This window comes from Penicillium arizonense (assembly GCF_001773325.1).
Source record: "Penicillium arizonense strain CBS 141311 chromosome Unknown PENARI_contig029, whole genome shotgun sequence".
NCBI classification, from domain to species: domain Eukaryota; kingdom Fungi; phylum Ascomycota; class Eurotiomycetes; order Eurotiales; family Aspergillaceae; genus Penicillium; species Penicillium arizonense.
Window position 1 is genome coordinate 139,708 of NW_019173306.1, and position 15,094 is coordinate 154,801.

Genomic DNA, 15,094 nt, shown 5'->3' on the forward strand with positions numbered 1-15,094 from the left:
TATATGCCCCCTTCCCGCCAAAGCTTGTAGAAAGCTTGTCAGCAAGCCTCGCTTACACCGCTTCATCACTCACAATCAATCCATTTTGCCCACTCGCACCAAATTTCTGGGACCTTCAAGTTCATTTTCGTCGTCGCATATCTCTGATGTCCCGCTATTCGCATGTACAGGTGGGAATTTCGGAATTTCGGTCCCCTAGACCTATATTGGGACTTGAGAGCTCGTCGAGACTACTTTAGCTCTTGAATAACTCGTCTTTCCCCCGCACACCCGGGTTCCTGTCAATGCTTTTTCCCGAGAGATTAATACTATTTGAAGGTCAATAGGCGGTGCTCCACTTAGGCAATTAAACATGCATTTCCAGGGCTAGCCAATCTAGTAAGGTTTGTAGGAAAATGCAATTTTTTTTACCAGCAAGTAGCGAGCATGATTGGGCTATGCCAACCTTGTAAGCTTTGCTCTACCTCTGCGGCTTGCCTGGACAGGAATATAACACGTGCCCATTCGGGTAACATCGGATAGGCCTCGCGCGGTTAATAGTGAGGTCTCTGACATTTTTCAAAGTCTGTATAGCAAATTGGATTTTGTCTCCTAGTTGGTAACACTCTAGCTGGATTTGGTCAAATGGGTGACATGGTAGATGGTGGTATCGGGTAGGTCATATTGGTGACGCGTGTGACGCGACCGAAGTTCGAGCCAGAGGGAAATAAGTCCTAAAGTTATCGATTGCTACGTGGTTTCCGAATAGAAGTTCCGGGTGCCATGGAAGTGCCAGGGTCGATTAGAGAAAGTACTCTGGATGGGACAAATATACGGCAGGCGTTTCTTTCTAGCAGAAAACTAGAAATTTTTGTTTTGGGAGAGATAGATATTAAAGGAATTTATATGATTTCAGACCATTCAAGCCCTGCCAGTCGCTCTATTTGTCTCAAACCGGCACCTGACATCCTTGATTATATATCGGTATGTTAACTGGTTGCAATTTCCTGCTCAAAGGTGAGAGGGACTCGTCTGAGCTTTTATGCTCACTCATATTCAAGAAACCTCAGCAACAACGCGGTGAAAGTTCTGGGGTCTTGTAGAAATCTGATAAGGATATAAGCATGTAAGCCATTCTTGCATAGGAAACCTACTTACGCGAAGTGGCTGACGCTGGGTAAAATGGTCAAACCTGAACCGGGGATCTGAGACCAAGATCTGATCAGCACGATGACGTCTCCAAGGTACCTACTTCTTGTGATTTCTTACCCAATCATGAAGGATGGCAGGTACGGTCCGATTCACCACTTCTTCGCTGTCTCCATCCAGGATCCATACCAGAGGAGCAGACTGGTCTGAATATAGCGTCGGTATATGTCTAAACGATTCTTGATCCCAGACTGGCAGGGTAGACCACATCTCGTTCATCTTGGCGGAAAGTTCCGGCCAGTGTTCCGGATTTGGATTGAGTAGCATATACTCCAGCTCCGTGCGCTGGAGATAGGTGTTGAAAATTGGATTTGTTTCGAGCGTCGTGTTTCCGTTCGAGAAACTGTAGCTTCCGCCAAAGGAGAATAATCGATCCAGACGGGAGGAGTGGTTCATGGCGATATCAAAGCCAATGATTGCGCCGTCCGACCAGCCAACCAAGGCGACTTTGGGGATCTGGAAATGATCCAGTACCGCGAGGACATCGCCCATCATCCGGTCGTACGTGATCGGCCCCGGTCCGTCTGTGGACCGCCCCTGACCTCGCGAATCGATCACCATCAGGGTGAAGGGCAGGTGGCGGAGTGCCCTGATCTGATTACCAAAATAATCGGAGTTGGCGAAACCGCCGTGCAGGAACAATACCGGTATCTGCCCGCAATCGAGTGTATCGGAGAGCTGTTGTCCATAGAAACCGTACCAGATGGCCGTCTCATTGTCGACGTGAACTTGGCCGCTCTTGATCGCCGTTGGCAGGGAGGGAGTATCCGGCAGACCTGCCCATGGGGGAACATACGGTTTTGTGAGAAGTTTCGGGTTTGCAGGCGAATCTCCCATGCAAATGCCTAGGAAAAAGGCAAAGACGCCAATCCGAAAAGTCCGCATTATCGGGGTCAGATGCTTGCCACGAGACCGTAGATTTAAAAAAGATTGAGGCAAAGAATTCTGTTAGGTTTGCGGTGACTGCCTAACACCTTCGCACGCTGAGCCCCGGAAACGAAACCGGGTGAAAAATGATGCAAATTTGATAAATAAAAAGGGGTGAGAGCTTGGTTTAGATATATGGTGTGGGAAATTTACGCATGTTTGGTAAGATAAGCCAATTATAAGCATGTCATGTCCGTAGCATAGTGTGGCGTACGGTGTGATTGGATGAGGGTGGACGCAGAATACATCCGTATAGGGCGTTATGACCTTGACTGAGAGACACCACCTGGTTTCCCTTTTCCACTCCATGTTTCTGTGCTGACAAGGCCGATTATTCTTAGAAAAGCATGGAGCGGCATGTTGTACGGTCGAGACGTACAGTTGAGAACAACTAGGAACCGCACGCTTGGCTCCCATGGAGTGATTTTTACAAGTCAAAGACCGGTCATACTGAGCATCATTACGCAAAGTAACTCTAGGGCTCTAGGGCCTGGGTGGCCATTCACTCCTGTCATCAACACTGCGTTTTTCTCATAAAGACTTGACCTTGATAATTTAACTCCTTGGCGGTCTACGGCTCCCAACCCTTGGAGTAGTAGCTTCTTGCTACTGAGCCCGATGAGACAGTCGATTCCACGCGAATCGGCCAAGTGCAGCCCGAATTCGAGCCACAGCCTTGAGTTTTTCTTTTTTACAAGTGTAAACAAAGCACGCTAAGCCGAATATGGCCGGGGCGTGTCCCACTAGCAAATTGGGATACCCTTTTGAGCAATTCTCGATCATACGAGAAGCGAGAAGCGATAATGTGGTGACCTAAAATGGTAATTTCTACGATATTGCCGCATGGTCGCTATAAATTGCGGCACACCGCCGTTGGGTCGGTGTTGGGGCCCCTCAGACCTTTCCGAACTTCCATACACCTCAGTGACCTCATCGACAAGGTGTGACAGCAAGCTGCTACAGTATGGCATTGTATGCAAGAATCGGGCTAACCAAGGTGACCCACTTAAAAAGAACTAAACTATTCTGGGTGTATTTTACAGCACCACTTTCCTCGATACAAGGTTTTCCCACATGGAAGAGGGCTTCTGAGTAACTCGGGAGGGTAAAACATAGATAAATATCGGTTCATTAAATGAGCATGAAAATTGTGCTTCTTCGATCAAAATGTCGAGGTCCCAAAAATGCTCAACGCACTGTATGTACGGAGTACAGAAGGGGTTCCGACCACAAACAGATTTGTGAAGCAACCCAATCGGGTAGCGTGGCTAAATTGGCGCAATTCTGTCTTACCATTGGCTGCGGTCTGAGAAACGGAGTTCCTTTGCATGATGTGTACTCTGTAACCTACACCTGTATCGTTTAAGCCGGAATCCTTTTGCGAAAATTCGAGGTCTTTCGTGGCTGTGCAAGGGCACCTAACCCTCGATGTTGTCGGCAGGCTGATTGGCGACGTTTTTGGACGATAAGACACGCGTACACCCTATATTTTTCATCGCTAAGCTTGATTTCGTCCTTCACATACCTCTCTAGTCGATTGACCTTTTATGGAAGCATCTAAATAGTAGATTCTGGCGGTGTACGTGATGGTGTAGCTGAAATTCCGCTCGTAGTCGGTGTATACGGCTCAAAATCGAAGCCATCGAGATCAACATGTTAGTAGCTCTTTAGGCATCTTTTTCGGCGAGGCGGTCTTAATTAATTTACCGAATCTTAGTAAACTAAGTTCGAAGTAGACTTCCGCAAAGCTTGATCTCAACCCATTAAAGTGGGTCCGCGTGGGCTTTTTTTTTTTTTCAGAAAAAACCCTCAAATATATATAAACAATCTAATCAAATAATGCTCTTTAGGCATCTTTTTTCGGAGAGGCGGTCTTAATTAATTTACCGAATCTTGGTAAACTGAGTTCGAAGGGAACCAATCCAATCAAATAATTCCTCCGACTAAAACCACGAACGGAGTTTTACTTCTCAAGTTGAATAGCACGTGGCCGGAAATAGGGCGAGCGTTACCCAAGTCACTCATGGAAACTACATGTATAAACCAAAAATAAGCACTAGCCAAGCCCTACTAGTCGCCCCGTATCGCCCTTCGGTCCATGGTGCTGACGAAAACTAGCAAGATTGACAGCACCAGCAAGGACGCAAGGACTGACTCCTTGGAGCTTTCTGTCGGAAGTAGACCTAACGGAGGGCACGCTGAGAACAATCTATTCAGAGATGTGTAGGAAGTTAAGCTCTAAGGAGGGATGGGAAATCTAAATAGGCGGAGGTCATGTGACCGTATGGGCAACCTGTGCTACGAACACTTTCGACACCTGTTCATGCCTAGATCCCTTTCACAATTTTACTCCGGCTTGTTTCGCTCCCGCTGTCCCAGTTGGCTGCATGAATTTGGCTCACTTCTACCGATTGACGGACTCTGATTTGGCCGAGTGGAATCTCGTTTTTTGCAACGCCTGCACTATCGCTTTCGATGAAGCGAGACGTGGACGCGTTTGTCCTGGAGCCCACCAGCAGTTCACTTCCTTTGCCGTGGGGAGAACGCATTGCCATCCCGTAGATGCTCATACCGCTGGATCGAAGACTCTCCATCAAAGGCTTGAATTGTGGAACCGATGAGCAGATAATGCTGATACATTGGATCGCTTGGTTGCACAGCGTGACTGTCCATGAGCTAAACATGGGTTCCATCGAGGAAGCGACACGGTGGTTGAAGATAAGCTGGCAAATGATAGCGGCAATGACTCTGCAGATGGTGTAAACACACGGTTAGACAGTTGTCAGAATTTAAGCAACAGGTCGTGTCTTAACGTACAATATCCGACTGGAAAAGCATAAGATAAGAACTGCTTTCCTCCTCATGCTTGTTTGAAGACCAAGGATTATAAATGTCGGTTGGGCAATGAGCGCAACTTCCGAAAGCAAATTCAAGATTGCGAACCCCGTTTCCCAATCGAGCTGGCAACGTTGAACTTAGTTACACACCCATATCATCTTCAGGGAGAGGAGGGATTGGCAATAATATAAGTGGATAGGGAAGACAAAGGGACAATTGCTCACCATGTTAATACACCTGCTATTGATCTTGTCCCATGGTCGTGGTATCTGGCATTGAAAAGCGTAAACTAGCTCTGAAGAGACAGCCCAGATAACAAGGACGCCTCCGACCCAGAGAGCTATCTTTCTGTCAATAGTCTTCGGTGAAAGGGCTTGGACAAAAACGAGGATTGATAGTTTTGAAAAGCATAGGCTGAGAATCAGAAGCAGGGCTCATGCGTATAAAGCCTGGTTGTCGTGCATATGTCTTATCAGCACGATCATCCCGACAGAATTTCACCCGTATCTCAGAAGACTCGACACACCTTTTGCAACCCAGTCTGCTGAGACTGAGTTAAGGTGCTAAGGTGCTTCCCATAGTTATTTGCAGTGGCAAGGCACAGCGCCAGTGATTGTGCCGCAAAAAAGACCTAGACGGTATGTCAGACACTGTCGGTAGCATTAACATCTGGACTGCGCCAGTTATGTTCTAAACTAGATGTGACGGACATACAAGAGAAAGTATGATCAAGTAGTCATCAGATGTTAGCTTGTGAATGAGCAGATACTTCGTTGCTAGCTTAGTAAGTACACTGAGAGTAGCAAGGACTAAGAGAAACCAAGTAATGATGTTGATGACAGGCGTCAAATTGTCAGGAGAGGGTCTGTCCATTTCGCATGATTATGAAGGAAAAAAGGCGAAAAAAGTGGCAAAAGATGAAAAAGAAGAGAGCGTCTGATTGCTTTTTGAGAACTTCAGCTTCAAGAAAATATTTATTTGGCCCCTTCTTGTTGTCTGTGCACAGACCAGTACTATATATCCTTTCTAGCATTCTTTTCCGAGTCCGTTCCAAACAACCTCGCCAGTGACCTGGCAAGAAGGTGGACACCATTCTGGAGTGCACAGTGGGTGGTTGGCATCATGTCTCAGACAAGGAATCGTCAAGCCCTAAGCGCCAGGATTCAAAGCTTGTCGAACCAATACCAGGTACGGAGTACCCAAAACTGTAATATCCACCGACCGCACTAGTGAGCCAGTGCATCCTCGATGTTACAGCACGATGTGGTCCTTTCGTCTGATAAGTGAAAGCTTGAATTCCACGAACCTTCCCAAACAGCTCAGTGATCCAATGACACTAATAGCATTTTTAATTCAGGCAGGATAACCAAATGCAGGAATTCAATATATAGAGGTTCGTTATGACCAGGTTTTACTGTATCTGTATTTGGGGAAAGAATCGCCCATTCGGTTAGCATCCATTTACCCGCAGATTGCCTGTGTACAGTACTGAGTACACAGTGCTGGTAGGCATACCGTACTGTAGAGGAAAATGGGGGTGTAAATTTACACCCAGAAACGTGTAGTTCGCTAAGTGTCGTGATTTCTTTGTTTTTATTAGGGGATTTTCGACACTCCGAAATCGAGGACTTTCGATTCCCCTGAAAAGAATGATTCATTATAACCAAGATTTACTGTACAGCCTTGTATCAGTGGCTTGATCCGCCGATGTCTTCCTCGCCTACGAAGCATATTCTAGCTGAAATAAGCCGGGTAATATTAGTTAACTCCTCAGCATCATACTTCTCCTACGGAGGAAATGAATATAATTCTTATACCTTCTACTTATTTAGTACTACCAGAGACTTGATACCATTAAATTGAAATTTAATAAAACTTATGGACACTTCTTACAGCTTTGGTGTTGAGCGACGACATGATAGAGAGTCTAAAGCAGAAACAATTAAGCTGAAGTAAACTAGCAAGTGGGGAATCGACCGTTAAAAGGTCAAACTATCATCACATAGTCAAATTGCTATCATCCAATTTTTTGTCTACGAAGTATTTGGCACATTTTTGACTTCCATTTTAGCTTTTTTAGTCTTAATCTTCACAAGCCGCTGGTACCACACGAGATTGGTTGTAGGCTGTCGCTTGCAAAGTTCCGTTACTCTTACACTTTCAGGGGTGGCTCCAGCATCCGTGACTAGTTGGGACTGCCATGTGCAGGTTTTGCATGCAAAATACAGTTTAGAGAACAGGCTGTCTTGGTTCTGTCGGGTACAGGGGCGGTCCATAAGTATTCTACACCCTAATACTTCCCCTATTTTTCTGCCAAATATCCTGTCACACTAAAACCTCCAATTTCTACTGAGCGCTGCCTATTATTAGTATGCCACCCTTCGTTTCTAACGATCCCCTCTACTCTATGCGGCATTGTAGTTAATAGATTGGTAGCTATAGCGTGTGGCGGTGGTAGAGAGACGTAGGCGGTGCAGGCCGGGCGGTCAGGAAGCTGAGGTACTAGGGTACAAATACTTATGGTCAGTCATTATACAACGCGGATGAAACCACATATATTACCACATATTACATTTACTTCCGGGTGAAAGAAGAATACTAGATGTGCAGCCCCTGAAGCTATCCCTATCAGTGGCGTCGTACGAAGATGTGAATTAAGTGGGCTTTGATGCTCCTGTTTGTTAGCCGAGCCAGACAAGTTGTCCATCTTTCCCATTATTTGAAAGGTAATCTAGTGCCTCTTTCTGTCGTCTATCAAAATATTTATCTCTTTCTCTCCATCAAATAGGGCGCTGTTCACCTATTTTTGTGTGCGTGACAAACTCCCGCAGCTGTCATGGAAAATATTACGCTTAAGCCAGTCAGCGTATCCAGGGAGGTAGATGTTGATATAGGTGAAGGTACTGAGCAACGAGATGAATCAGCATTGACTCGCCTGGGTAAAAGGCCTGTCCTCAAGGTGAGCACTCATTTTGCTTCCAGAGACACAAAGGGGGATAAGTGGACTCTATGCCTCTGTTGGTTTGTAATATTCCTTTCGCACATCAATCTCACGCAATTTCCAGCGGAATTTTGGCTTCATGTCAATTTTGGGCTTCAGTTGCACGATACTCATCACATGGGAGGGCACCTTGATGTAAGTCTCCTCGTTCTTGCGTGGGAACTCTGGCTGACTGACTGTGCCTAGTACTTTCCTTCAAGCTTTCCAAAAGTGCGTCGAGTCCTACGGGGGATGGAGAGAATAAGCAACCCTGATTGACCCAAATTCTTTTAACAACAGTGGTGGCCCAGCTGGCGTGGTCTACAGTTACATCCTAGTTTGGGTGGGAACCTCTGCGACTTTCACTACATTGTCTGAATTGGCTTCAATGTACCGCTACCTTATCATAACCGTATAATTCCGTGCATTAACTGACGGAAAATAGGGCGCCGACATCAGGTGGTCAATATCATTGGTGCTCCATGCTGGCACCTCCTTCTCACAAGATTTTCGGCTACATCACTGGTTGGCTAACTGTCGCCGGGTGGCAGGCAATCTTCGCATCCGGTAGCTACCTTTGCGGTACCCTCATCCAAGGGTTGATGGTGTTGACAAACCCCAACTACAACCCGCGGCCGTGGCAAGGGACCCTACTTTATTGGGCAGTGGTCATATTCTGTGTGTTCATCAATGTGGCCGCTCGAGGTTTGCTACCAAAATTTGAGGGCTTGATATTGCTCCTCCATATCACCGGCTTTTTTGCCATCATTATTCCGCTCATCTACTTGTCCGATCATAGTACAACCTCGGAGGTGTTTACCACTTTTGTGAATGGTGGCAACTGGCCTAATCAAGGATTGTCGCTCCTCGTCGGAATGCTTGGAAACGTCTTTGCGTTCACAGGTGCAGATGCCGCCACTCACGTAAGCACCCAATGCACCTTCGCTTCACTCTGTTGTTTCCGCTGGCATTTGAGAGTGTCCCTTGCTAATACGCCCTCGACAGATGTCTGAGGAAATCCACAACGCCGAAGTGATTGTTCCTCGATCGATCTTGACAAGTATAATGCTAAACGGCTGCCTCGGCTTCGGGATGATACTAGCAACCCTTTTCTGTCTTGGTAACATTGAAGATGCTCTCAAAACTCCAACTGGATACCCCTTTATCGAAATCTTCTATCAAGCGACGGGTTCGATTGCGGGAACTACTGTCATGGCTTCTATCATTACCATTTTGACTATCAGTGCGACCGTTGGATCACTAGCATCATCCTCTCGTGTCTTCTGGGCTTTCGCACGTGATCGCGGTCTCCCGGGATGGAGAATCTTTAGCAAGGTTGGTTCTTCAACGCCGAGGTCTCTCTATAGCATTGTGTCTGACGGTTATAAGCTTGAGCGCCGCACGTTGATCCCAACTTGGGCAATTGCGGCCACGACAATCACAGCCTGTCTGTTGGCCTTGATTAATATCGGTTCAGCTGTAGCCTTCAACGATATTGTATCTCTATCGGTATCTTGTTTATATCTCTCCTACCTGGTCTGTTGCATTCTATTCCTTTATCGACGAATCAGGGGGGACATCTTGCTCCCGTCTGAAGCTCCCCAAGCTACAATCATCAACACCGCTGGAGCACAACTCGTATGGGGTCCTTTCCGTGTCCCGGGTCTCCTTGGAATCGGGGTGAACATATTCACAATCGCGTATCTTATCCTTGTCATTTCCTTCAGCTTCTGGCCTCCTCTGACCCCAGTGACTGCGCAAAACATGAATTACGCTGTAGTGGGCACTGGCGGGGTGATTATTTTCAGTATTGTTTACTATCTACTGATCGCGAGGAAAGTGTACAACGGCCCGAGGATCGAAACACAACCCTAGCCCTAGGTGCCAGGATAGATTGACGGGGCAAAAAAAAAAGTGAGATTCGGGTGGAGCTGCCTGCAGTCTTTTCTTCGACGTGCTAGGCAATGGTGTACGTCTCCTCGGCCATTCTCTCCTTCTCCGAAATAAATGCATCCCACTCTTAAGCGTCCTAATTCCCATAAAGTCCGATCTTATACCAAGGAAGCTGAAACAGAAGATCTATGCTCTCCAGTGTCCGTCTAGCTGTCTCCGGTACAGTGAACCATACCCAGAGACCACCAATGATAGTGACTGCCGCGAAGGACCAGAACGTGCCTTTAGGCGTGAGGCCGCCATTGGTAGTTGACAGCAGCATGTTTGAATCACAGCCCCGAAGCTACGACACTAAGCTCTTTTATCGCTTGCCGATTGGAGGAGTATGTGAGAGCCAGGTGAACACCATTTCAGCGAGTTTCCAAGCACAAGATTGCCAACACCGAGTGAAAATTAATCAAATGTGTTTTCTTTTGAAACCGAAAGGACAGAATTACCATGACTACTGACCAGATCTTTAGTTGCGTGCATGCAACTTCCAACACTCAATTTTGGAATTCTCTTGGTATACTGGATCGATTACGGCTTCTCCGTATATAACGCCACCTACTCCTGGCGTGTACCCGTTATCCTCCAGTTGTTCAAAGTCAATTGAACGAGCATGTTCATCTCTTTACCCCGCATCAAGATGATGTATGAGTTCCACTACATACCGGCCCGGGTGAACGTCGCTCTATATCGGCAAGTTACGTTATAAGCCACGCAATTGGCTGTTCTCTTGACTTCGGGGCGCTCCGATGCGCAAAGGGGTTCCCGAAGTTACGATCAAACGTAATACGGCCTGAGTGCTTTAGCAATTGCTCTTATGGACCCGCAAATTGGGCCATTCCCATTCGTTTGTTGGGACTTCGTGATGGATCCCGAGAAAGTCCCGGCCCGGCAACGCGGGGTCCCCAGGCCGATCATCCTCCTGGGGAAATAGGACCAACCATTTGGGGAAGTCCAACGCGATGCAACAATTCGTCAAATGAGCCAAAGGGCCCGCCTGTGCTTGTCTTTGCAACCCCAGATTTCATTAAGCGACTCTTTTATCAAATCTCTCTGTCTTCCCTGAATATCCGGAAATGACCGACGAGGTCACCAGCATACAAAATGAGCCGAGAACAGACAAGAAGGACGTCAAAGAACCACCGGATCCCACGGGCCGGACTGGCAACCAGGATATTGACTCGGAGGAGAAACACAGCAATGGGGAGACTCACGAATTGCCCGAGCTGCAGCGCAGGTTGAAGAGCCGGCATTTGCAGATGATCGCAATGGGTAGGAATTGAGACCCCTCAGCATTGATACTATTCTGACATTCAGGCAGGTGGTGCGATCGGAACTGGTCTCTTCATCGGCAGTGGTACTGCAATTGCAACAGCTGGCCCCGTCGGTGCCTTAATTGCCTTTAGCTTCGTGGGGTCAATTGTGTATTCCGTCATGACAGCTCTGGGCGAAGTAGCCACATATCTACCAATCCCAGGAGCATTTGCTGCTTATGCTACTCGATTGGTCGATCCCAGCCTGGGATTTGCCATGGGCTGGATCTACTGGTTTTCCTGGGCGTCGACTTTTGCCCTTGAATTGACCGCGACCGGTCTGATTATCCAATATTGGGACGAACAGATCCCGATGGCGATTTTCATTGCTATTTTCTGGGTTCTTATTATCATCTTGAACATGTTCCCAGTGAGCTGCTACGGAGAAGTCGAATTCTGGCTCTCCAGCATCAAGATCATCACAGTCGTCGGGTTCATGATCTTCGCTATTTGCATGAACGCTGGAGTTGGTAAGGAAGGCTACATCGGGTTCAGATACTGGGTGCATCCCGGTCCCTTCCAACCTTACCTGATCACGAACCCAGAGCAAGATGCTCTAGCTAAATTCGTCGGCTTCTGGGCCATTCTCATCAAAGCCGGATTCTCATACCAAGGAACGGAGCTTGTCGGCATTGCCGCAGGAGAAACAGAGAACCCAAGCAAAAATGTCCCCTCAGCAATTCGCAAAACCTTCTTTCGAATTGTATTCTTCTTCATTTTCACCATTTTCTTCGCCGGCATTGTTGTCCCGGCCACGGATCCACACCTTACGTCCAGCGACGGCAACAGCGCCGATGCAAACTCATCTCCCTTCGTCATCGCCGCAAAACGCGCCGGCGTCAACGCCCTACCGAGCATTATCAATGCGGTCCTACTGACCGTGGTACTCTCAGCAGCCAATTCAAACGTCTACAGCGGTAGCCGTATCCTAGTCGGTCTAGCCAACGAAGGGTTCGCACCTCGATTTTTCCTCAAGACAACCAAGCACGGCGTTCCATACGGAAGTGTCGGCTTCACAGCTCTCTTCGGTCTATTGGGATTCTTGAACCTAAGCAATTCAGGAAGCACCGTTTTCAACTGGCTGATGCAAATTGCCGGTCTGGCGGGCTTTATCACTTGGTCCTCACTCAACATCTGCCATCTGGCATTTATGAGAGTGTTGAAGGCGCGTGGTATTTCACGCGATACTCTTCCTTATAAAGCCACTTGGCAGCCATTCCTTTCGTGGTATGGTCTGTTCTTTAACGTTTTGATTATCATTACTCAGGGCTTTACGGCTTTCATCCCGTCGTTCAGCGTTACGGACTTCTTTATCAATTACCTCAGTCTGATTCTGTTTGCCGTCTTATATTTCGGTCATAAGATTGCGTTCCGGCCGAAGTTTGTGAAGCCTATTGAGGCGAATATTGACACTGGCAGATATGAGCCAGAGTATGGGGCTTAGGAGCGGAATTCTGACGCTATGTATTTGAAGATATGATCTCAGCATATAGATATACACCTGTCATTTCGTTAATTGTCTTTTATCTTGAATGGGATGATCATTGAAGTACGTAGTCAAGGACCTGGTGCATGGATCATTCACGCAATCAAGCTTGTAATGTCCTCCTTGGGAATTGATCTGTTGTGAACCAATATATGGATAGATATACAAGTTCTTCTCTTATTTATCTTTCTTCATGGACAATTCCTGTGGTGTAGGGTAGTTAGTGATGACTTTGGAAAGTAGATCTGCTATCCGCGTCGATTAAAATATACAATTTCCCTACACCCCTTCGATAGAACGGGGTCTATCCAATGGCTGTCACGAAACTATGATTCGTCTTGGAATCAATTGGACTGGTAGTTTGCACCCAATTGGGCCATCAACCAGTTTACCTCTCGCTGAAATACTCCAAAATATCGCCTTTGAGCAAGTCTAAATAGTACTTCTTCTCCACTGGATCTTGCTTATACGTACAGTGCTTAGAGAGACAACGTTACTGCATATTTTAGCACTTACCTTTTCAGCTAGCTCTGCAAAAAGACAGAAGCGAAAGATCTTATCAACCAATCAATCAAAGTTCCTATACAGCCTAACTAGTATCGTAATGGCTATGCAGGCGCTTCTTTCCAGTTGAAGCAAGAACTCGTCTCCCGTACGCCTGATCATGCTCCAGAAGCGAAAGACCCTATACGAGTCCTATCCTACAAAGAAAACCAGTATGCAAAAAGAGCAGTCATATGTATTATGTATTCACCCAAGTCTAAATGGATAGATAGCCAAACGAAAGCAAGCAAATTAAAATCCCCCCATTCATCACCCATCCCACCATTGAACTCATGCCATTAAAATTCATGGAAGCCAATTCCCGGAAAAGCCCACACCAGCAGCCCCTGGTGGGCACACTTAACCCTCAATCGATTTACAGACCAAGAGCAAGCACACCAGCCAAAAGACCGACAGCAACGGGAGCAGCGCCGAGAGCAACACCAGCACCGGTGGATGGAGTAGCGGAGGCAGAAGCGGTGCCGCTAGCAGAGCCCGAGGCGGAAGTAGTGGTGGTCAAGCCGGAGGCGGTGGAGGTGCCGGAGGCAGTGGTGGTAGCACCGGTAGCGGTGGTGCTGGAACCGGACTTGGTGGAGGTGGAGGTTCCTGCGGAAGTGTGAGTTGTGGACACAGCGGAAGAGGAAGAGGATTCAGTGCTGCTGGCAGTGGAAGAACCAGAGGTGGCAGCACTGGAGGTGGAGGAGGATGCACCAGTAGAAGTAGAGCTTGAGGCAGACTCAGTCACGTTGAACTGGTTGGACTGGGCGAGAATGCCGGTGTTGTGCTCGGAGGTGGATTCCAGGTTGATCTGGTAGCCCTTGCTGTTTTGCGCATTAGTTGCTGGTTTTCTTGGAGCTGGGGTTGGGGTGATAGTACGCATCAGTCACACCGGACAGGCTGTCGATGGTGTAGGAGTGCTCAGAGGTCTTGATGTCCGAGGCAACCTTCTTGTGAACGGGAGGGTAGACGTTGTTGTTGACGAGGAAGACATTGAAGCTCGTCTCGTCGGTGCTAGTTCGGGTTAGCTATATGATGCTCGTAGATTGGGTGCATTCCAAGGCTGTATGTTGGATAAAACGGTAAACATACTCGACGGAAGTCCACTTCACAACCAGAGAGTCGGAGGTGTCAATCACAGCACCCTGCTCGGGCTCAATGACCTTGAGAGCTGAAACGCGAGTCAGATCATGGGATATCAAAATATTACACGAGAAATCAGCTTACCCGAGACGGAGAGAGCCAGAGGCAGGACAGACAGAGCGAGTGACAGACGCATGATGGCTGGTTGTTATGAAAACGAGTGAATGAAAAAGCGAGAGACTGAAAAAAAGAAGAAATGGATAAAGAAAGTTGAGAAGCTGAGGATGCGAGAGATGTATAAATTAGGCGAACCTGATCGACGAAGACCCTGATCTTAAATAGGAAAGCACGATATATTCTTTTCTATATCCAAGAGCCTGATGTTCGTATACTCCCACAAAACGACACAAAAATACACGAAAATAGAACCAAGGAAATCGCCGTCCCCAGTATCTAATAATATCTAAATCAATGTATTACTTGAGAAAGTGGGATGCAGCTGAGCCTCTGAGACGCAAAACAGGGTCCTACTGTAAGCTAGTCTCAGAGCACCGGAGTCAACGCATACAGAGCATTTACACGTTGTCATGATAGTATTGGGCCGATAAAGAACAAGCTAAGACAAGCCACTAGTTATACTTGGCGGAACTTATTATTTATTTTACATTTTATATTTGATTTGTCGTCCGTGAACTCGTAATTTACCGGTTTTGCAAATTACAGACTGCCATTTACCCGTGGATCGCAGTATTATGTATTTGCAAAACAAAGCCACCGTATTACGCCATGCGACAAGCG

The 15,094-nt window shown here is 47.1% G+C and overlaps 4 protein-coding genes across 4 annotated transcripts; 2 read left to right on the plus strand and 2 right to left on the minus strand.

Annotated features, from left to right (window-relative positions):
- Positions 1-1,025: 1,025 nt before the first annotated feature.
- PENARI_c029G08488 (alpha/beta fold hydrolase) lies at positions 1,026-2,073 on the minus strand (the record flags this gene model as incomplete). Its single annotated transcript, XM_022636322.1, has 3 exons — positions 1,026-1,086; positions 1,138-1,184; positions 1,249-2,073. The coding sequence occupies 3 exons, from the start codon at positions 2,071-2,073 to the stop codon at positions 1,026-1,028; spliced, it is 933 nt and encodes a 310-aa protein (XP_022483834.1).
- Positions 2,074-8,033: 5,960 nt separating this feature from the next.
- Positions 8,034-9,808, plus strand: PENARI_c029G06644 (uncharacterized protein; the record flags this gene model as incomplete). Its single annotated transcript, XM_022636304.1, has 4 exons — positions 8,034-8,089; positions 8,141-8,164; positions 8,379-8,856; positions 8,939-9,808. 4 exons carry the CDS (start codon positions 8,034-8,036, stop codon positions 9,806-9,808), a joined length of 1,428 nt encoding a protein of 475 aa, XP_022483837.1.
- A 1,142-nt stretch (positions 9,809-10,950) lies between these two features.
- On the plus strand, positions 10,951-12,631 carry PENARI_c029G00442 (uncharacterized protein; the record flags this gene model as incomplete). The annotated part of the gene is made up of 2 exons (XM_022636262.1): positions 10,951-11,146; positions 11,196-12,631. 2 exons carry the CDS (start codon positions 10,951-10,953, stop codon positions 12,629-12,631), a joined length of 1,632 nt encoding a protein of 543 aa, XP_022483882.1.
- A 961-nt stretch (positions 12,632-13,592) lies between these two features.
- PENARI_c029G01481 (GPI anchored serine-threonine rich family protein) lies at positions 13,593-14,492 on the minus strand (the record flags this gene model as incomplete). The annotated part of the gene is made up of 4 exons (XM_022636271.1): positions 13,593-14,037; positions 14,093-14,227; positions 14,306-14,384; positions 14,441-14,492. The coding sequence occupies 4 exons, from the start codon at positions 14,490-14,492 to the stop codon at positions 13,593-13,595; spliced, it is 711 nt and encodes a 236-aa protein (XP_022483851.1).
- Positions 14,493-15,094: the final 602 nt, after the last annotated feature.